General features: G+C 31.6%; 2 protein-coding genes across 2 annotated transcripts; one reads left to right on the top strand and one right to left on the bottom strand.

Moving 5' to 3' along the window:
- Positions 1-839: 839 nt before the first annotated feature.
- On the top strand, positions 840-12,024 carry LOC111639822. The gene is made up of 9 exons (XM_023385777.1): positions 840-948; positions 3,586-3,692; positions 7,095-7,214; positions 7,321-7,480; positions 8,099-8,187; positions 8,532-8,657; positions 9,984-10,143; positions 10,808-10,896; positions 11,944-12,024. Exons 1-9 carry the CDS (start codon positions 897-899, stop codon positions 12,022-12,024), a joined length of 984 nt encoding a protein of 327 aa, XP_023241545.1. The 5' UTR covers positions 840-896.
- Positions 12,025-20,388: 8,364 nt separating this feature from the next.
- Positions 20,389-24,231, bottom strand: LOC111639819 (T-cell activation Rho GTPase-activating protein-like). Its single transcript, XM_023385773.1, is given in 5 exon segments — positions 20,389-21,951; positions 21,953-22,240; positions 22,314-22,489; positions 22,565-22,705; positions 23,997-24,231. Coding segments are annotated over 4 exon segments (1,863 nt in total). The 5' UTR covers positions 22,680-22,705; positions 23,997-24,231; the 3' UTR covers positions 20,389-20,667.
- Positions 24,232-24,482: the final 251 nt, after the last annotated feature.

The raw sequence follows: 24,482 nt of genomic DNA, 5'->3' as shown, positions 1-24,482 counted from the left end.
GTCTGTCTTATCAGGTAAATTACTGTACACAGTGTATTCATTTATTTTCATTTTCATGTAGTAAAGGCTCTATGCCTTCATAAAGGACGTACTTTTCCTTTGTATAAGGGTATTTTGGCAGTTTATTCTCTGTTATATTCTCAAATAAACAATACATACAAGTACAGTACAGTATTTTCTGAGGAAACACTCGTACTTATTTTTTTTAACGCCATTTCCGATAACCCGGCATTTTCACAAACTCGGCCACCCTTCGGTCCACATTAGGCCGAGTTTCCGAGGTATATCCGACTGTATATCCAGAATTAAATCTTCAAATTATCACACTCGAAGTCTATATTAATATAGAGTTCGTTTCACGACGGATCACTTAACGATAAAATTCTGGTCAACAGAAAGATAAACAGTATGGGATTATATTGTAATTAAAATGATATTCGGAAAAGGTTGTTGTACTGTATATCGTTTTCTATATCATAGATTTTTGTAGTAATTTCACGTCGATTGCTAAGAAACCAAAGTTTTTCGATTCAGGCATAGATTTCGTTTAAAATTTTCGACAAAAAATTATTTAATTATACGTTATAAGATTTCTTAGCTAAAATTATTTTTATATCTTCTACACTTTCCACAAAAAGTATTTTTTTAAGTGAGAAGTGGTAATCGAACATTTTATGTTATCAGTTCTTCCTCATCCTCCTCTTTTCCAGCATAATACTCGATGTTCATTAAAATTCTAACGATAAGGATATCTCTACCAACAAACCATTTTTTTTATCGATGCTAATTGAATAGGAAATGTCGTCGTGTGGTGAACGACCTAAAATTCGACAACATAAATTCATTTACAGACATTTTAAACCAATCTTAATCATAAAGTGGATAGAAGCGTCGAGATGAAGTCGTTCGTGGTTTTCGCAGTGGTTCTTTCTACGATTGGATTTTCAGGTATCTCTACATTATTATTATTATTTAGCTGATTTTATTCTATCATATTACAATTTAATATAAGTTTTGCATGTTAATGAATGAAAAAATTAAACTTATCACTTCAAAGATATTTTTCGCTTGATTTCCTATTAAGTGTTTTTGAGTTAGTAAGCAATTTAATAGTCAACGTTGTTAGTAGAGAACATTGCGTTGTTGTTTAATTTAGAAAATGAAAATACGTGCTTTGCTTGAATATTTATATTAAAACGCAACATTAAACAAGCGAGAGATTATTATATAAGGTTTATTCGTGGACCGTCATCGGGATTAACTCCAATTCCAAAACAGAAGACATTCCAAAATTTTGGAATGTTTTGTCTGTCTCTTGTTTGTCTTGTGTTTTAAGTTCGAGCGAATCGACCAACCGTTTAATAATAAATAAATGTTTATAATAAGCTTTGGAATTTAAAAAAATGCATAAATAGTAATGAGATAAATCTGACATAATATTAAAATAATGATATAATAATATTAAACATAATTAAATGACGTCCACCAGAAGAAGTTGTTTGTGCTTTCTCCTACAATTTTATATTCTCTTAAGATTTGAATATATTACAGTTTCAGAATACGATTTCATTTGTATCGTTTATTTTCTAATTTTTAACAAATCACAAAAGTTTGTATAATTGTTAACAATTAAATATGTCTCTTTTCTAATTTGAAATTATTTGAAATATAATCGTAAGTATTAATCTTCGAAATATCTCTATTGGCCTAACTAATATAATTATAATTCTGTAAATATTGTAAATTTCTCTAAAATGATTCATTTGCTGGAAACACGAACCAAACGAAATATATATATATATATTTGTAAAAACTCATAAAAATTAGTAATTCTTTCTTTTAGTAAAAAGTGTATTTTGAAAAATAGATTATCTAATACTTTAATTTGATTTTATTATATTATTTCAAGCATGCATTTTAATAGGAAAGGAATTTAGATAGAAATGGCTAAAAAGTGTTCGGAAATATGCAAAACTAATTTATTTATATTTAGAAACTTTATAATTGTATTTAATAAAATACGTCGAATAAATATTTTGTATTTACAGATAAATTTCTTTAAAGTAAAACCACGGAACATCAAAATAAATTAGGATGAGGTTAATTCCTATAGAAACATTCTTACTTTTTAAAATATAAGATATTTTTATCTTTAAAAGTATAATTAATTATACGAAATAAATTCTTGAAAGTTCATTCGATATTACTAATTATACCTTTATAAAAATGTTTTCCAGTTATAACATTATTTTATACTTATAAATAAATTACTAATTATCTATAAATATTACCTTATACTTATGTCATATAATAGACCCACGGTGGCCGAACTACGGCTCTTCTTACGGCTCTCGTCTACTTATGCCATTTCTTTTTTATAAACTTGATACATACATGCATATATAATATTTTTGTAAAGTCTCTATTATGTAGTGTAATATACACAAGAATTGTAAGTACAGTTTGCAACTTAATTTCGAACAGACAACCGAGAATTAAGGGTACAATCATAAAATCGAAGAAGTTATATGATTGTTTACTAATTGTTCATAAAGGAGGCTACCGGTAAACTAACACACAGGTGTGAAAGAAAAAAGACTGTACTCAAAGTGTAGCCTTAAAAGATAAGAAAGATGGGTGATGGAAGGAGGGAGCGTGATTTGAGGAAAAGTTGGAAAGGTGGGATAGTTGGAGGTTTAAAAGTGAAAGGGTGAGCCGCAAGGGGACTGTTGGATAAGACAAGGATAAACAATAGTTTATGCGTTAGTCGGAACAGTTTGTATTTACAGGGAAGAAGTAGGCCCATAGATTAATACTTTGAGGAATAGGACAGGATGAGGCAACTTTGATAAGAGTTAGCAAAAGAAGCGGTGGCACTGAGAAAAAGCAATAAGGGGGTAACTCTTGGCCCAGGAGACGAGCTGTCCGTTATGTGCCGCTTGGGCAGGTAGTGGTATAATCCGTTAGTGTTAGATGTCTTACAAAGATCTTGAATTCTTGATAGATGATCTGGTCCTCTATAAAGGTGTATAGTTCGCAGGGCCAAAGATACTCTCGTTCCACAATAGCCTTACGAAGGTTTGCACGGTGGCGTCCGGTAAACTAACAGTGATATTTACTATAGGAAATTGATAATTATAATATTTTAACTATACAAGTTACAATATAAACAGAGGAAGCGATTTAAGAAAGGCGTTCCAATAGAGAATTTGGCTCTCGTGTATGTTGATTTTCTGATAGGCGACAAGATTTGGCCACCCCTGTAATAGACTTATACTTCGACTAGTCTCTTTAAATAAGTTGTCTTTAATGTGAAATGTTATAAAAGTTATGTTATTAATTTATACGATAAGAAAATATTTGTAAAAAATATCTTCGTTTTTTATAATTTTTTTCAAAAAATAAACTTTAAGTAACAAGTAATTTATAGGTCATAAAAATTCAAACTTTGCATTCGAATCGTTCGTTCTATGATGCAATTAAAAAGAAATTAGGATTTATTATGATAATAATTATTTTATGCGTTATTAAAATATGTTTGAAATGCTTCTATCAAAAATATAAATTTGGCTATTAACTTTTCAGTCGAGCAGCAATGTGAAGAAATCGTGACTCCTGTGTCAACGAGCTCCCATACAAACATATACGACGAACGTGGCATTGGTATGCTGATAAAAAAGCAAACATTCCAGGTATGTAACGTTTCAATTTGTGTATATTTATCAGATTTATAAATAGAACAGGATTTATGTTTTAGTCTATCAAATTAAAAAAGCGTAGATCGAACGCATAATTCGATTCAACGGTGACGACAATGATGGTAAAATTAAATTCCATCGATAAGCGTCACGTTTATAATTTTATTATAAGTGATAATTCTTATTTTTTCCTATTATTAATTATAAGAAATATTATCATATTCCTTCAGAGCAAATTCACTTGTAAATTTCTTATCTTTAACTATAATTGATGCAGACTGAAATTTTATTATAACTGCGGCTAATTTTTATTTCTGTTGCCAATGTGATTAATTTCAAGAAATGCTGAAAGTTTGTTACAAAGTAATTCAGTTTGTCTGTTTCAATTTGTCTAAATTCCGGTCTGTAGATTGGAGATAGCCTTTTGTTGTCCTATTTATTATTAAGGTATAAATTATTCAAGAGTTCGGACAAAAGACGAACATATGTCCACAAATAGCTGCTTTTGAGTTACAAATGGATTTTCTTCTCTGTGCACGTGTCCCCGTCTGTCCACGCGATAAAAATAACGTCGTAACTAATTGTGGGCCGTCGCAAACACTCGAAGTTTACAAGTGTGGAATAAGGGTATATGTCCAAAGACGTATGCCTATATACTTCTTAAATGCTCGTGGGGGAAGTGGCAGGATAAGAAGGGTAAGAATGCACAGAAATTATTCCGTTGCTTAGAGGACCATTTGTCAGATTATCAAATTAGAAAATCTTTTTGACCAAGCAATTATTTGCCCTGTATAGTCAGAATTAGATAATTCATCCGTTATAACGTCGATCAGTTTGATGTAAAAGTCTTAGTTTTTCTTTATTGTTGGAAGCAATGTTTAATTCGAAACTTGCGGATTTCATTGATTCGCTAGTTCTTTGTATGAATCTCAATAACCAAGAAACATATTTTAGATGACCGCTCTAGAAATTCTCTATGTGATCTGTAACCGGATTTGTAACTAGCACAGTTTTCTCTTTCGTGAATTTCGAAACAGTTTTCTTTAATCGACATCCTCAATTATTTTATGATGCGTGTCCCTTTATTTCGTAACATATTAACATACAGTAATACTATTATATTAGTAGATTATAGACCAATAGAACTGTTACATGTATATATAATATAAAACAAGTTCTACTGGTCGTAATATGATTTAATATAGGATTGTTGGTTAGCCTGTAGGATTTCTTCATGAAAGCAAATCCTTACTCTTTATCAAAACTAACTTATCAATCTAAAATATTATATTATATATCATTGGCTTAATGTCTTATTCTTATAAAAAATGTACTTACATTTCCTTAATTAATCCTAGCTTATCTTGTTAATAAAAGTCTAAAATTTAGAAAAAAAATGAAAAATTATGTATATATTTTGTACTAAATTGAAAATCTGCAATGTAAAAGTAATAATAATTATAGAAACGGTAATATTTATCAATAATAAAAGTGATGGGAAAGTTTCGAACCGATGGAAAGGTTATAAAGATGGTTGTCCCTTCTCAGTCCTATGTCTTAATTTCAATTTTTAAGTAGGCTGTAGTAGTAGGCTGTAGTAATTTTTAAGTACGCTACATTTACATGTAGGCTATTGTAACTTGTAGCATGTAATGTAGTCCTGTACAGGTTAGCTGAAATACCAAATTAATACAATTAAACAGATAACATTCGTTATCAATAACAAGAAATAAATTTGATTAATAAAATATATGATACAGTAGAGCCTCGAAAACTCGGCACTCCGGATAACTCGGCCACACCTTGGCAGGGCAAAAATACCCTTAGATAATTTATTTTCATCATAGACAGCTTTATGCCTCATAAAGTATTTTTCTGAGGTCTGTCTTATCAGGTAAATTACTGTACACTATGTATTCATTAATTTTTAATTTCATGTAGTAAAGGCTCTATGCCTTCATAAAGTACGTACTTTTCCATTGTTTAATGGTATTTGGGCAGTTTATTCTCTGTTGTATTCTCAAGCAAACAATATATACAAGTACAGTACAATATTTTCTGAGGAAACACGCATACTTATCCTTTTTTAACCCCATTGCCGATAACTTGGCATTTTCACAAACTCGGCCACCCTTCGGTCCGTATTAGGCCGAGTTTTCGAGGCTCTACTGTATATATTTTTTTAATTATTATTTCTAGTCCATTTACGCTTAAAAATTTTAGTTGTAACTTCTTGTGTCTGTGTTCTACGAGCTACTCCCAGACCTCTGGCATCAACGTTAGAGTTCCTCATCGATTCGCGACTCTTTAATATCTGTGTTTCTAATTATAATAATTTTTAAAACACTATTAGTTATACATATATACACACATCTATTAAATTATAACTGATTTAAACGGTAGCATCCAAATTTTTTGATTAGCATGTATACAAAACGTAGGCCTATTTCTATCACTTGTTCAAGTGTAACATTAGCACATATTTGCTAATTTTAATCTTCCCTTCAGTCATCAGAAATCAAGCACCTCCTTCCTTTTAATTATAAGTCGTTAGGCCAGACATTTAAATCATTCGAAAATACATAGGAATTATTTTCAGACTGCGAATTTAATGAAGGGACCAATCTTATGATAACAGGGGAAGATAAATAAACGACGGGTGCTATCTTACGTCATCAAAGACTCATCCTCTTTCCTCCATCGTCAAATACAAGCGAATCTCCATAAATTTCCGACGTTATACTTCAATGGTCCTAAGCGATGTGTGAAATACGTTCGCCAGCCGCACTTGGCCCGGAAAGGTGTAGTTTGCGCACCTCCGTATTTAATTATAAATTTCTTTGAGATTCTTCATTTATTGTATATTAATTAAAGAAGTACCTTCTATATCATATTATGTTAAACGTTTACTTTGATAACGATAAAAATAAAACTTCTAATTACATTTATTGAGTGATAAAATATTTAAACAAGTAATGTAAAAGCTATTTTAACTCTAACTTTATTAATATCACAAGTATTTGTCAAGGATTTTTACTTATCGATAATTCATCGTCATCAATAAACTTCGGATCGTTAGCATTTGGTGTCTGTTGTTAATTATTTCTTTCCTATAGTTCGCAAGGGGGTAGGTTGTGACGTAATTTGACTTTTTTCGTCATTATCTTATCATTATCATTCTTTTGGTATCGTTCTTAATGCGAAACGTCGAGTTATTAATTTCTTTCTGATAGTTCATCGTATAGAAATATCAAATTAATGCCTCCCGGAAGCGCGATAAAACACTAGGAAGAAATAATTGTTCAAAATATATAGAAGACTCGCCATTATATTGTTTAAACGAATTAACAATACTTTATTACCGTAACTTATATCACGTTTTATTTTGTGGAACAGGCAAATCTCGGAAATACTTTCTACGTTAGAAGCGTTACGGTTCGATATTTCCTTGGAAATTCTTCTGCTTCGAACGTCGAATTTTTACTCGAAGGCTATTTGACAGAGGTTAAATACGTAGTAAGTACAAATTCGTATAACAATATAATTTTACGCTTGACGTGACGTAACGCCAACTTATGGCTTTTATAACGCAAATCGTTGAAATTTATGTCTTTCGTTTCAGGATAGAAGGGGAAGATTATCCAGACAACAATCGAACGAAGCTTACACGTTTGTTTTACCGGAAGTTCTTGTAGATAAGTTGGAGCTGAGTGCTCGAACACCTTATCAGATTAACGAAAGCAATTCGTATCTTCGCTACGAAATACGAGGATGTCCAATTGGTAAGAACGGTGTTTTCGACCCACACTGACATATTTAAAGATAAAATTGCAATTATGTTCTTTTTATGTGTCACATAAAAAAGCTATTTATACCATTAAAGAAAATATTAAAATATTAACCGTTGGTATTTATACTTAATAAATAAATAAATATATATATAAAGTTTTTGTTTGTATATACGTGATATTTTCTTTTTATTTATTTATTAAAGTATTTATATTAATTATTGACTAATGTATTACATCTTTTAAAATTTTATGATAATTTATTAAAATGTCGCAAGGATATTTTAATAAATTTAAATAAATTAAAAAATTATAAAGTTAAATAATAAACGTTTCATTTATGACAAAATAATTTTTTTTCTTTATGTTTTGATGAGCATACTGTATTTATTATACTGCTCTTTAAACGAAAATCGACATAACAGAAATTTTTCAGATTTTCCGAATATTTCTAGTAGATTCTACTTTTAATAGCAGTTAAAATTATTTGCATAATGGTTTTCATGCATGTATATGTTAAACATACGAAAGTCTGTACGTGGGTTACGGTTTCTGTTATTGGTTAAGAGTGAATATTTAATAAAATTTTAAATAGGATTTTCTTTTGTGTAGAATTTCGATGCCATGATGTCGTTCAACCTCTTTCTGTCGTTCGTAAATCGTATCCTTCCGAGTTGCCACGATGTCCGTACATGTTTCAGGTAATAAATTCTTCCCTGTTCCGGTCGCATTTTACTCGAATGTGTCGTGTGTCGGAAGTCGTTTCGCATACAAAATTCAAATACATATTGGTCCAAATGTCAGTTAACTGTTGTGAAGACATACGGAATTGCCGTTTTATTTCCAAATTTGAAACGAGTGTTTCTTTTTCGTCGAATACAAAACTTTATTAGCAACATCATATTGCCTCACACTCTTCCTGTTATCTCGGTGTGAGTCTTCCACATACAAAAAACATGGTTAACTGATTTCTGGGCTTATATTTTTTTAATTACATAAATACGACAGTTAATTATTTAAAAATAAACATTTTGTATTTTTACAGGTTTCGCTCCCACGACGGTTTAACATTACCGAAATCAGCGTTACCTTCGATTTAGAAAATGCACCCGTTGTTGTCGACGACGTCAATTTGTATACCGATTTTGTCACTTCGTTATCACTTCAACAGGTAAAACGTTACTTTTAATACCAAACTTTAAGTGTATTCTTTATATATTTTTAAGCTGCAATTTGAAAAAATTGTCGACCTATAAATTACCACTGTCGTCAGTCTGTCTGTCCTTAATCTAGAGAATAGAGTTACATAAATGACCGCTCTAGACCGGAAATTACGTTATTTCAATTCAAAATGTTTTCTCCAAAAGGAATCAGATAGATGACCGGCACGACTACTTTGCTAATAGGAAAAGTATGATGTACAGGGACAAGACTGCTAATTTGAGGTGGAGAGTATATGTTTTAAATTAAATAAATTAAGAATATGACTGAAAATTGCATCCCGGCATTGTGACAATTTTACAATAAATAATTACTCAATCTTTATGTATTGTTCACTTTAATGTTAACTAATAAGAAAACGAATGATTTATCTACGAAAAGTTTGAAATATTGTGTTAAATCTACTTAATATTAAATGGCGTGCTGTATATAACGAATTAATCGGGAGGCGATCTCCGATAATGTTGTATCTGAAGACGCCGTGACCAACAAATAACGAAGTTTATACGAAATGCATAAGACACAAACAAGATTTATTGTGTAATACTTTCAAACGGGAAACATAAATAATAGCTGCATCGACGTGTCACTTACAGGACACTCGCCATTCTAACACTCATGTCNCCCAAAGAGCGCTCGCTGTGCCCAAACGGCAAAAGGTTCATATTAACGTTATTCCGAAATAGAGAGTTTATTAAAACTTATTATTGAAAAATCAAACAAGTATGAAGTTATTTAAACAATAACTGTATTATTAGTGACAGACAAAATAAAAATAAATGCGGGAAACATAAATAATAGCTGCATCGACGTGTCACTTACAGGACACTCGCCATTCTAACACTCATGTCAGTCTAATAATACAACGTGGTGTGTTATCATCATAGTAAGTAGTATGGAACGTACTGTACACTGGCGAGTCAGCTATATTTACGTTTCTTAAGGCTATATACAGTATTTTAAACTTATCCTTCAAAACTTTTCGTGAATTTTAGCAGAGCTACATTGAAATGTGTTTATGCTAAAGAGCACGAAAAATCTATAAAACTATAAATACTGCACATTTAAAAAAAACTTATCAAAACTTATTAACATTCCACAGAGATGAGGATTCGGTATCGTTATATTTTAGGCTAGATTTCCTCCATAAGATGTGGAGCAATTTCAATTGAAACTTGCTTTTTAGAATTATTTTGTTTGATATAATTAAACCGTACGAACAAATTTATTAAGTATTAAATCGATTAATTTCCTAATTTTATTTGCACTTATATAGGGTGAAACAGTTTCGGTTTACGATTTTTCCAAGCCAATCTCCGTTTACCCACGTGATGCCTCCACTGACAAGTTCTGGTTACAACCGTGGCCACTTCCCGATTGTAATGAAAATGACCTCACTTCTTACATGGATATGAAGATATACGGATGTCCTTACGGTAAATTATAGCTTAGGCAATATCGTATAATAATTGAATTAGTTTACTAAAGATGAATATTTTCTTGGAAAATATTTAATGCTCCTCGAGAGAACAAAATAAATTACATAATGTATCATTTTCCTATCGGATCTGTGTTTTATGTGAAACAGATACGCCAATATTTCGATATTATACAATATATAAAAATAGAAGCAATAAATCCATACTACAACTTTTCCTTTATTCGTCGATTGACCGGAAGTCTGCTGTGTGTTTCGGGCAGACTTATGAATCGCGAACTTGAGTGTAGAAATGTATTAATAGTTTTGATATTTTTGCAAATATAATTAGTAATATTTAACTGTTAGAAACGATAGAAAATTCGAGTGGATGAAGGTGTTATGTTACAAATTCAAAGATTCTAATGAATTAATGTCGAGCTTTTGTTATTTAATTATTTCGGTATAAATATTTGCACGAAATACATGAAAGTGAATAAAAGTAGAATTTGTCTTTAGTCTTATTTAATAGGACTTTAATAATAAGTCGTCGTTTGACGTATAATTTCAAAAATTGACTTTCTATTAAGTATTTATTTACGACGATATTTTAAATGTGTTAAAAAATATATTTAAAACGTAAAATATTTAAATATATTAATAATATTATTTGATCGTTTTAGATACAATATGCGATTCAGTAATACCCGCAAAATGGAAATTTCTACGAAGAACCGAACACCAATTTCAACATTGTTCTCAATTCTTGAATGTAAGCATTTTATTTTTATTGCAAATTTAAATTTAAAATAGTTTATTATGAAATAAGTAATATAAAAATTGTTTTAATATTTTTCCTCGCTTCTAAAATCAAATGTTTTAGTATCAAAGTAACACAATTTAACGATAAATGGAGAAAACATTGTAACGAATTTCCATTCTGAACTTACGCTCTTACTTTTTTATTCTCGCACTGGCACACACACAAACTTTCTTTTGATACAAGCACAGTTACTTATACTGTACATAAATTGTTTACAATTAGGTTTACGAGAACTTCATACTTAATATAAGTACTCATTATACACTTAAATATATTCAAGAAAACACATAAATACTGTACACTTCCTGGAAAAAGGTTTTCGAACAGAAGAAGCTATGCGAAAATTATTGATTGCAAGAATGTTTTTGTGTTAGCAAATAATCTTAGGGTAAAATAAATTCTGGAGTTTATTTTTAACGATAAGGGCTTATATTAAGCAAAATATCACAATGAAAATATACTTCAAAATAAAAGAAGTTAATTTTGTCCAATCCTAGTCTTGAAAAACGTTTTCTAGTATAATAGAAACGAAATAAAAATTCTTTACTATTTTGTTGACCTCCTTTTTCCTTAATTAGTGCCGAAAGTGTACGTTATAGAAGGGAAAAAAACAATACTTATAAAATATTGAAAAGTCAGAAGAAAGTACTAACAAAATGAAACAGAAGAGTGCAACCCTACTATATTAATTATACGATAATTATTGTAATACATAAATTTCTATCGGGTTAATGAAATAACAAGTGTCAAGAACATATACCTCTTTCATCGGAAATATTAAGAAACTAGGTTTTTGCATTATTCAGAAAGAATAATTATTGAACCTGACAAAATTTAAAATATACACTCAATTTCATTACTCTATAATACAAGTCGTAAAACAAATGTACTCATCACCTTTTAATATTATTTGATTATTTGTGTATTAAAATTTATTTATTCCTTATTATTATATAAGTTTTAAACAAAATTAATTTTTTTAATATTAATGTGCAGCTGGTTTTGGATTCGGAATTTTACGTAACAAGTCCTTTCACAGGCTATGTTCACTGCTCGGCCATGTCTTTCTCTCTTTAGTCTTTAGTCTTTAGTCAGCTATATTTACGTTTCTTAAGGCTATATACAGTATTTTAAACTTATCCTTCAAAACTTTTCGTGAATTTTAGCAGAGCTACATTGAAATGTGTTNTGATTTTTTTAATAATTAAAAGAATTTGGCACTTCAGATAACTCCATCAGTTGGTAACTTAAATAGAAGTAATATAGAATAATTTAATTATATTTACACAAATGCTGTTAAATAGCCTTTCTTCTCAGTAATTTCTAAAGTATATCTTGTAGTCTTACTTGAAAACATTATTTTCTTACCTTATCTTAATCAGTTAAAAAATTTTTTTAATATTGTAATCACCAAAATCAACAATACGTAGCGAAATTCGTATGTTATCGAATAAATGAAATAAGTCGACCCCCCTATAACACTGTTGATTATTCCATTTTATATGAATTCCATGTTGTACGAGTCATTTAGAGTTTACAAATACGTGAACCGTTCACAGCCTGGCACACGTATTTGCAAAATCTAAGTGACTCGTACAACATGGAATTCATATAAAATGGAATAATCAACAGTGTTATAGGGGGGTCGACTGGTATACAAATTTTGGGATAGACAAAAATAGGCGGTTGAAGCGATCTGGGGGACCGGGTGGAATCCCATTGTGTTCCGTCCAAATTCCAAAAGATTTGGTAAAAGAGCCCAAAGAGCGCTCGCTGTGCCCAAACGGCAAAAGGTTCATATTAACGTTATTCCGAAATAGAGAGTTTATTAAAACTTATTATTGAAAAATCAAACAAGTATGAAGTTATTTAAACAATAACTGTATTATTAGTGACAGACAAAATAAAAATAAATGTATATATTTTTCTAAAAAGGCATTAAAATACAGTAATTATTTATAAACAATACTTAGGAGTATTTTACATTATTTTGGGATATGTACAAAAACTATAACTTTTAGGTTGGTTCGAAAAGTAGATACACTATCCCGTTTTACCTGCTTCAAAATTATTCCGTATGAAATTTATTGTCTGTAAATCGCTATCTTATTCAGACTAATTTCTCAGATATGTTGTCACTGATATTCTAGAAATGTAAATTTTATATAAATCCTCAAATATACTGAAAAATATAACGGAAATTATATCTTATATCAATTATTTCTATGTGGTAACTACTTATTTACAGTACAAAATAAACTATATTTTATATCAAGTAATAAATGTAAACTCTGTGTTTACGCGGAATCAAACAGAACATTAGCGGGATTTTGGAAATCACGAATTGTATATACGTAAAGATAGATAAAACACGACAAGCCAATCTGTATTTGAAAATTGCCAATATATACGAAATTATTTCCGGAAAGATTCCTATCAATATTCCTTTCGTAACTCTTTATTTATCGCAGGCCGAATAAAATACACAGTACAACTTGTATACACCGGAAAAGCACCGTACTGACAATCTTTACCGGTTTGTCAGATTTCCCTTTTGAACGGGTTCTTTTTAACGTAGAAAATGGAAATCTTTGCGTAAAAATTACCTTGACGATTTTCATAGAGTAGGCTACATTTTAAATGTAGAAACAAGGAAGAATAGAAGACAAAACACGTGTTTCTCACTGTTTAATCTTTGTATACTTTTTCCTTTTTGAACAATTTTTGTGTATAACGGATTAATCAGGAATTCGGCCCATAGCAGCTAACAAATAAACTTAAATTACATAATCGAAAATTTTCTTATATTTTATTAACCTATTAAATATCGAAACAATAAATATATTAGATTTATTTTAATAATAAAAATTAAAATTGGATTTTTAAAATTATTTTTTTTTTATGAGTTCTACAGCTTATCAGTTTCTTAATATGTTTAGGGGAGACCGGGGCAACTTCGGCATGCGGGGCAAGTTTGTCAAGCGCTTTTTTTAAAAAACAAATTAAAAGGAGACTTTGGTTATAGGTTAGGCAGTTGAGTTTTATTGGTGGCTTGTTGAGTGTAGTGTTTTTATTGTTCTCCAACAAGCGTAGTTGAATTATCAAGCAAATTTTCATTTTCGTTCAATTCCATATAATATTTTTTTTCCATTTATATTGAATTGGCAGGTTTTGTTATAATTCCATGATAACGAAAGTTACTTTTCCTGTTAGAAGGATGTAACTTCAACTTATTCACGTGGCCAGATCGTGGCTTGGCATTCTGTTCTCAGGGTTGTACTTAATGTTTCGAAATCATGACTAGCGGGGTAAGATCGGCAACATAAAGCCACATTAGAAGCAAAGGATAAAAATCAAACAGATGATAAATGAAAACATGTTTGCATTTGTTATTCATGTATATATGTCTTTGAACTTGCATTTCGTTGTAATAATATTAAATGGGTGTTGGATTTGTATTTCTTTGTTTTAATAGTGAATTCCAACTTATACATTGTTAATAACATAATTTTATATACGTGCCTATCTTGCCCCATTACTGTTGCCCCTATACCAGGGGCAACTTTAATAAAAATAATTAAAATAATTACAACTTTACAAAAAGAGAGAAGTTGCCGATCTTGCCCCTATACCCGGGGCAACTTCGTCAATTTCTCTCTTCTTGTAAAGTTGTAATTATTTTAATTATTTTTATTTCCAAACTGATTTTAACCAGTTCTATAGTAAGGTAACATTCCAATAGACAATATGCAAAGCTTTTTTTTAGTTTACAGCAGTATTTATTACACAAAATTTAAGTAAAGCTTAACATGCCGATCTTGCCCCGGTCTCCCATATATATTTGGTGCGTGTTGTATGTGAATAACAAGATTACGCATAAAGGTATTGGTAATGAAACTAAGAAAATTGATAATAGAATGCTCTATTTATTATGAATAATAAAGCTATTTTTATATCTTGTAATACGTGTATATACAACTTGTATTCTTAATAATTAAACATTGTATTCTTAGGTAGCGACGAAACATATTAACATAGTTTATTGTTTTCTTAAATACCTCGTTCGGTTAGCATATTTATCTTTAAAATAATCATCATATTTATATTTAAAATAACGAAATAATAATTTTAAATAATGTTTTTTTCTCATTGAAGAAATCGAGAATTCCTCTGGTCACAAGATCGTACGGGATGATGCTGTTACCAAATGTCTACACAAACGAACTCTTCGTATGCCTGGAAGAAGAAGTGCCGAACTTCGTTGCCGAAGTTAGAGGATGCGAATAACGTAAGTATTAAAATATCTTAAGTGTTATACGTTTAATTCGTAAAGGAACAATAAAAACCCTCAAGAACAATTGTTTATGAGATCGTGTTTATCGTTCTCGTTAATTAACTTTAATTGTTTTACAGAAGCACAATGTTAAATACTTTAAATATAATAAAAGCGAAAAAGTAAAAGTTATTAAAAGAATTAATATTTCGTGATTTCAAGTAAAAATAAAACAGATTTTAAATAAATATTAAACTTTTTCATAAGTAAACCATTTATAGTTAATTTATATGTATGTTCATATAATTTGAAATATTTAATAATTTTAATATAAAAATTTGTTTTTTTTTGTTACAGATATTAATACGCAATACAAAATGCTGTTTTTAATCTGTCTGCAACACTTTTATATCTATTCTCAATATTGTGTTTAATCATTAAATATGTGTTCTATTGCTTGTTCTTTTATCAGATATATCATGACTTAAAATGTATATTCAAAATAAAGTTAATAAATCTTTAATTTTTGTGAAATTAAATATGATGTTCGTTGTTTTTAATTGCTAAATAATAAATACATTTAAGAGTTTGGCTAAGTGTAATAATTAGGGCCCGATATATATTAAAAATTATAGAAATATATACACGCTTATGTACAGTACGTACTTATTTCCCCCAAAATATGTATCATATGTAGATTTGTAAAAGTTTTGTTTTACAAATCTAAAAGTTAATTCATTATGTCACGATAACGAATTGATATTAACACGGCGGATTCCTTAACATGTTATAAAAGTTTCTTTGAAATATCTAAATATTGAATATATTTAAAAGTTTTGCCCATGTGATAGTAAAACGCTATATTTAGTGTAACTTATATAATGTAATCTGTCGTAAATATCTGTGACGGTTCGAATCTGACGCAATCTTTATTTTGTATTATAACTTGGTGTTTTCGGATACCCAAAATACGTGCTGTTCGATACTTCTCTTTTTTTGTGACTGCTGTTTGCGACTAATCAAACGAAGACTGACATAAAATACTACTAAAATGGTAACTATTGTCAATCTTTCTGTCAGATATGTATTTCGTGCATAGCCTCTCATCAGTCTGGCGTATCTGGATATCGTAACATAAGAGTTACAAGATTTAAGAGTACACTAATTATTTATATACTGTTTTCAATTCGTGTGATTAACTTTATAAGGATTCGAATTGGATAAAATCTAGGACGACATACCAGATCGCTAGGGTTCTTCTGATTTCTTTATATATACAACTTATTCACCTATCTACACAGTATAGTTACGTGAATTTCTGGGGCTCCGGTCGAACCCGTCACTCGTTTGTGACCGTTTATATTTGAAGGATCGATTAAATCTTTCAAAATCAGGACTTCAGACACCACTTAGTCGATTACGCGGACTAATAAGCGAATGAAAATTTAACTAACTTCCCGAATTTTAAGGAGAGGACTATTTCTATCGTGGGTAAGAGGATGGAGCAAATGACAATCAATTAGCCTAAATCGATAGATTAAACATATTTATTAAGTAAAAGTTAGACAAATTCTTTATATACAATTACAATGGAATATAAAATCGAAATTAATATAAAATAATTAGATATTAAAGTTTCTATCAGATCGCAAATTTCCTCTTAGGATAAGAACTCGAATATTCAACCACTTACTAACACTAATGCTTTTTTGAGAGAGAATTTACAATTTATATTACCTTAGATTCTTTTCATCTGTAGACTTCACATTTTAAGACGAATTCTTCCATTGAATTGACGTATGAAATATGACGAGTATCTTTAGTTCATTTTAGAAAGTGAATGGATGTGCTCGACTCGTGGGAGGACGAGAACACTGAGGTTAGAGCTTTCGTAAGAGAGCTCTGAGCTAAGCTGAGCTGAGTTAAACTAGGCTATGCTGAGCTGAATTGATCTAAGCTAGCTGTCGTTTGAAGGTGACATGTCCTTTTTTATTAGAAATATCCTCCAATCAAATCAGTTAAAATAAGCTCTGCACTCTTCCGACGCGTGACGGAAGTTTGGCGGTTTTGTGGACACGTCGTGAGAAATCCCACGTTAAACTATCGATTTTTAAGGAACTGTGTCAATTTCCTTCAACGGAACAGGAAGTTCCTTTTTCAACTTCCTACATTTTTACTTGTTTTCGTAAAAATGTACGAAGTAAAAACCCCCATATATATTACGGGACCAGATCCATCTTTGGATCTGGATTGGAAAACTTCTGGAGAAAGGTCCTAATTATGCTCCTGATAACACCGCAGACTGGCAGAACACTATAGCCGAAATAGAAAGAGGACTCATTGGACTGGATGAAGTAGACAAAGATTATTTCAGATGGAAAACAACCCTTAAAAACAGGAGACACAGAGCACAGCAGTTGGAAATAAAACGCACAAGACAATGGTTAGCGGATAACGAATTGATATTAACAAGGGCCGACAAAAGTAAGCATTTGGTATTAATGAAAAAAAGATCGTTTTACCAAAGCGTTAGAGGATTATATAGAGAAGACCGGGTGTGAAAGGGTTGATCACAGTATAATTGATAAAGTAGACAGAAAAGTCAGGAAATTGGAGAGATCACCCCATTACCTCACTATTCCATTTCCTGAAAGGATCACATATCACAGGCCAAAGTATACCCAGACTATTCAGTTTTGCAAAAACACAAAAGTAGCAAAGAGATTAGACCGTTAGTCGAGAAATGTAAGGGCCGACGTATAAGCTAGAGAAACGCCTGCATAGAAATTTATCGGAACAGATTGGGAACGATCATTTTATTACAAAGAACCAACATAACTTAAAAAATGAACTCTAGAATCTATCTTTAATGGACGAGAACATTGGACCAGTCATGGACTTTGAAAGTCTGTATCCATCGACAAAATTGGATTCATGTTATCACGCGTTAATTGACACATTGCGCAGTTTAAACCCAGGTGTGTCGGCCTTTCCTAAAGAAATGGAGCTACTTGCAAACCTGATATGTTTTCAATCATTCTTCAGCTTTGAAGACAGAATCTATAAACAAATGAAAGGAGTTCCGATAGGCATCCGATGTCCGGCTTACTCTGCGAGTTAGTGTTACGCAGATTAAAACAGATCACCATTACGAATTTTACGGAGGACATAATCTTATATAAAAGATATGTGGATGATGTGTTCATTTTATGGAGGAATGATACAAGAATTCAGCATTTTTTGAATGAAATAAATTTTAACCAAGATGGTTTAAAACTTAAATTGGAGCAAATGAGTACCACGGAAGTGCACTTTCTAGACATTGTCATTTCATTCAAGAATGGTTCCTTAAACACGAAGGTATATGATTGTTTTAATGTTAAAGGACGCCGAATCTTCAAATAAAAGGACGGCGTTTCAATCAGTTTTAACTTTGTGTGATTTCTTTATAATTTATCACGTGTTCTAATGAAATTGATTCAAGCCAATATACAGGGCCGTGCCGTAGATTTTCTCAGTGTGATGCAAGTCTTCGAAATGCCGCCCCTTAAATACCTTCGGTTGTGATTAAAAAACTGCACAAATTGTACGAATACTATTTTTATTTTGAAAATAAAAATTACTTTAAAATAATGATATCAAGTATCAACTACAAGAATCTACTACAGTTTTATCCTTCTAACTTTAACTTTAGCAAATTCGTTAATTAGGGAATCGTAATCTAGAGTGGAAACCAATGTAGATTCAATAGAAATTAATGACAGATTTCTAAGTTTTGTTTGGCTTATTGAACTTCTTAAGTAGCGTTTTATTAATCTTAATTTGGAAAAACTTTCCCCACTAGCTACAGAGACAGGGAGTGTTAACCCCGCGGGAGAGAGGGACAGGGTTAAGGATTATCTTAAAAAACTCTGCTTTACTGTACTATTTTAGATGCGGTTTTTTGCGTTTTTGCAGAAAATCGAACATATTTTCAGACCATGTAAAAATTCTCTAATTAATCTCGGAAGAGGGAGACTTAATTCTTGCATTCGGTGAAAACGGGTAAAATCGGCTATAATCTAAAAATCTTAATCTTCGCTATCGTTATTTTTTGCCCGTGCAACGCAGGGCTCGTCTGCTAGTAAAGAGCTAACGAATATCTGTCAAATTGACAGCTAGCAGCCGTTTTGACATATGTCTTTACCTTAACTTGTCATTGTATTGTCTTCATTTCAACGTATATAAATGTAGTAAAAATAGAGCAAAAAATAACGAACGCAAAAATAGCAAATGCAAATATTTCCTAAGCAACTCTATCACATACAGAATTTAAAAGTAGTCCAATATTACCTAAATAACTCTCTATCACACACAGGCACACGTTCCGCACCTGATATATACCCAGTTCATGCAAATGCTATTTTTTAATTCGAGTTCTTATTGTCACAACATAATCCTTTTCAATGATAATAAGTAACTAAAATTGCTGTAAAAAATAATAATTCTCTTACCTGATCTACGTTTTAAACACAAAAAACTGAACTAGTAAAAATGCAAAAATATTATACTGATACAGATATATATCTGATTCACTGATTTAAACACAGCATAGCCACTCGCTACTTATAGAGACAAACTAACGTTAAAACCAAATATTGTCAATAATTTAAGGTCAAAGCAGAACTATCAACTCGTTATACGTGCAATTGTCTTTTATGATAATTGCCGCCTCAGCTTTTAGGAGAGTCGCGTGGTATATTACAAACAAAAACAATAGCTTTGCGCTGTCTTGTCAAAAGCCTTTTGACTGCCGTTCTCCAACAATTCATTTGCACCATAAACCGAAATCAAAGGGTACCGAAAGCACTTAAGCAGAAGCATGCGATAAATCATTAACAGTATACATCAATATCGGAATAACATAGATCAATATAGAAAAGCGTTGCGTAAAAATTTTCAATTATTGAATAGTTCAAATAATATTTTGATTTCGCTGCTTATGCCGTCCCCTTACGGTGCCGCCTTATGCGGCCGCATCACTGCATCATAGAAAGGCACGGCCCTGCCAATATACTGTTACTTCTGTGATGTGTTAAAAGGATGAAAGACAGACTCGAAAAATTTAATAATTTTTGTAAATAGTCATAATTCAATTTTAAAACGAACGTATACAACAAGCCCACTCACGTCCCGTTATACATTCCTTCAACCTCCAATGATCCACATACTTATAAGCTTTCAGCGTTTAGAGCTCTAGTTAGAAGGGCATTCTATTATTGCTCCAACGTATACTGCAGGCTGCAAGAGTTAGATAGTCTGAGAAGTGTGGCTAGGATGTTGGGGTTTGGAGCAAAAGTTTTTGAAGGAAATTTTTACTTTTAAATTTAGTTTAATTGAATACTTACAAAAAACTGTACAGGATGTGTTAGTATTAATGTACAATTGTTACCGGTTGGAAAAATAACTTAAACGAACGACTCCTCCTCGCTATTTTTACTGTCCAAAGAAAGAGTTCTAACGACAGGAGGTGGAGGGAAACGATAAGGTGGCGGGTGCGCAAACATTGCCCTTAATTGAGCAATACTCCAACTGATTTCGTTAGGGCACGTTTCCGAACGACTTCTGAATGGTTGAGCCAATTGAGCGTCACTCACGTGAACCGGTGGCAAATGTCGAAGCCGAACCGACGTGCTCTCACTGACGGCCCTCTGTAAGCATCTGTGTAATTTTGGAGACGAATCTAAATTGTCCTCGCTATCTACTTTAACCAATACTGCCTTATGGGTATCGGCTAATTGCTCGTTATAGAGTCGTACCGATTCTTCGTATAATTGTTTAGCTTTGGCGCTTAATGATAATTGTTCTTGCTTCTTCATATCGGCGTTGGCTTTCATGGGTGAGGAATCGCGCACTAGTGAACTGCTTCTGGATATATTAGGCGTGTTATCGCCATCCGAATCGATGAGATCGATGTGGGAGGTAGATTGACTTCGTTTCCATCCTGGTGATCTGCAATGAGCTGTGAACCATACCGCGTGACGATCCGCTCTGTGACCGTATAACAATATTCTGGGATGAGGAGATGAAGATTTGAGTGGTTTTATGGGTGGAGATGGAGCTCTCCCCTTACGGTGAAGGGCCGGCAGCTTTTGAAATAAGGAATCTTCCGATGCCAGATGAGGATTTTGCATACTGTGGCACCATTTGGTTGGTATTTTATCAGTTCGAACTAACTTACGTCTTCTTACAACTTGACAGCACGTTTCACTGATTGAAGATAAATGGGGAACGCTTTTTGTGCATTCTTCGTTTTCGTTGTATAATTGTGTGTCACTTAAAGTTAGACCAGAATCACGGCTTATATTTGTAAGCGAAATTTTCGCACTCGTTTCTAAACAATCTGTTTCTAAACTGTCGACTGAAGAATCATCTCTTCTGAAACCACCTCCTCCACCGTGAAAACTATCAGATTCTTCGGCTCCAGAATCCTGCCTTTCGTCCATGATTTGATTGTATTCTTCGTGAAATAAAACTGGCCAATTATCGATAAGATAACACACTAATGATGGTGTCTTTTTTGATACATCCTCAGACATCAAAAAAGACTTTCCAGGATCAGTAGGATATAACAGAGTAGGGCCCATGCAAACAGCAAGATTATATGAAGTCATTTTATTTTCTGAAGAATATTGACTTATCTTCCATAAAACACACAAAAGTTGTTTAAGAAGTTGAATATTTTGAGGGGGGTAATCTATTCAACAAATTGGTAACAGTTTCTTTTCTTTTCCATTCTGGTTGAATATCAACAGTTTGTAACCACTCCTCGTACAAATTAGAAGATAGAAGACAATCAGGCAAACATCTCAAATAATCCTTTAATACACAAGCCAAAACAATAGTTGGCTTCATTTCTATTTTATAATCGGGATTTTTATCTAAAGCTGTCTTCATTTCTTTACATGCCTTGGTTGTAGCCGATTTTCGAAAGATGTCAACGGTATGAGGTCCCTTCTCGTACAATTGATCTAAAATTGCCTGTAATAACAGTATTTAGGTAAACACATATTGGCTTTTCGATTGATAGGCCTATTTCTAATGGATTATTTACCGATATAGGCTTCGGTAGACTTTGTTGACACACTTTTTCCAATGACTGACCGAACAGTTGACCTCGGGAAACACAATTCTTATCTTCCTGGTTCACGTTTTGCTTACTAATTTGACGACGGAATGGCCAAGGAATGAATGGACCTTTTTTCAATTTTTTTGTTTTCTTCTTATCGCCTAATAAGAATAGTTTTATTAAGTGTTAATTTGTTTTTTTAAATATAATTAATTTGATTGCCTTTAACGACTTACCTAATTTATAATTATCATCCGATGTTTTTCTCAATATAAAAAAGCATTTAGGCTTATTTCTCGAATCAGACTGGCCAATTTCCGAACGTTGTAAGGATTTTCTCATCATATTCATTTTGATACAAAATGGATATTCGTGTCCTGTAAAAATGAGATTTAAAAATTAAAAAAAAAAAAACCAAATATAATTTCAAGGATAGATAAACAAACGACATAAATCCATAAAGAATGCAAATGGAGATTTTACACTGATCCTAGCAAAAAGAAAACGAAAAAAAGCTATAAACAACAATGTGACTAAGTTCACATACAACAGAAACATGTCAAATATCATGAAAGAAATTGCAGATTACAAGAACACAAGATTACTATACAAAAGGGCTCCGACGGTTTGTAACTTGCTTAGAAATGACAAAGATATGATCAAGAAGGAACAACAACCTGGAGTATATAAGATACCATATAAAAATGATCAATTAGATTTACAAACAAAGAGTATGTGGGTGTCACCACCAGGAATCTCAACAAAAGCCTTAAGGATACATGTATGACGTAAGCAACGGACACTATTCTACAGCACTATCCAGAATGGCGCAAACAGACGCTTCGGTAGTTGAATGGGAATTGTTACACCGGTGCGTTCATCGACTCTGGTATTAAGTTTGGAAAAGTTCGAATTTTATAAATCCAGTCTGACTGGCAAATGTTTAAACTACAAGGATGCCATAGGCTTACCATCGGCATGGAAATGTATGATCAATAATGGCTTATAAAATCTGATGAATAGCGCGGTCGATGTAATTTTATATCTTATGTTATTATATTTGTACTTTATTTTGTTCTACTCTATTTATTTTGATTCGTTCAGTTTATGTATTTAATGGATTAGTTATATTACTTATATTTTATATTTTGATTTTTAACAAAATGTTCGAATAGTTTTAAATTCGAATTTGTTATTGCATGTTGGTTCGAATATAGAACGATTGTAAACGTTCCAGTAAACTGATAACCTGATGATGGCCTGTTGATCAGGTTGAAAACGTTAGTCTAAAGCAGTAAAAATGCTTCTCAGCAATAAGGTGTATATGTTGTATAATATTCAATGAGTCTGAGTCTATGTTAAAGTGTATTATACGAACTTCGATATTAACAAAAGATAATGATAAGAACTTACCTTACTTTGAAAAAGTTACGGTTATTTAAAAATAATTTAATTCAATTTAAATATTCAAACGAAAGTATTCTAAAATTCTAATTTGATGAGTAAACGGTAATTCGAACATTTAATTCGAAAATCCGTGAGAAAATAATGTATTGGTTTAGCTTATTACTTAAAATTGGAGTAATAAGTTGCATGAATTCTCATAAATGTGTCACATAAAAATTCGTACGATATTGTCAAGCACTATAGGTTATACAGAAAACGTACTTCAAAAAATGAAATCCTTTACATCTTTTATGTCGAGAACAAAGGATGGCACACCTTACAAGTCACAAGAAGCTCTACTATTTTTTTGGCTGCAACAAAAGTCTATCTATGCACAGGAGACAAAGTCAATAAGTATCATTTCATGAATTTGCAAAGATTGTTCTTTTTAGAAGGAAAAAACGCTTTTGGATATTGGTACAATGATACGATTATTGCAAGATTACGAATCGGCAATGATATTTATTACATTGAACCACTTAAAGACAATCAGTGTTCTGAAAAAAAAATCGAAATATCATATATGATTTGAAAATCGAATTAAAAAGAAAGAATAGAAATTCCATTTGCAACGAAGTAACGAATGAAACTGAACAGAAGGAACCAACTGCAATTATGCAAATGTCAGCAAAAATATATTAAATACTAGCAGGTAGGCCCGGCGTTGCTCGGGCAAAAGTAACGATAACTAGGATTAAGATTATTACG

Source organism: Centruroides sculpturatus, unplaced genomic scaffold (assembly GCF_000671375.1).
Source record: "Centruroides sculpturatus isolate CEXI.00-Female unplaced genomic scaffold, Cexi_2.0 scaffold1260, whole genome shotgun sequence".
In the NCBI taxonomy this organism is placed as follows: domain Eukaryota; kingdom Metazoa; phylum Arthropoda; class Arachnida; order Scorpiones; family Buthidae; genus Centruroides; species Centruroides sculpturatus.
The sequence above is the reverse complement of the archived record's forward strand: the minus strand, read 5'-3'. Positions and strand labels throughout refer to the sequence as shown.

What these genes read in the sequence shown, in the direction of transcription:
- LOC111639822 (XM_023385777.1), top strand. Translation starts at nt 897, where the DNA reads ATGAAGTCGTTCGTGGTTTTCGCAGTGGTTCTTTCTACGATTGGATTT. An exon ending in TAAAAAAGCAAACATTCCAG is followed by an intron (nt 3,693 to 7,094) that starts GTATGTAACGTT and finishes TTTGTGGAACAG; the next exon opens with GCAAATCTCGGAAATACTTT. An exon ending in TGACAGAGGTTAAATACGTA is followed by an intron (nt 7,215 to 7,320) that starts GTAAGTACAAAT and finishes CTTTCGTTTCAG; the next exon opens with GATAGAAGGGGAAGATTATC.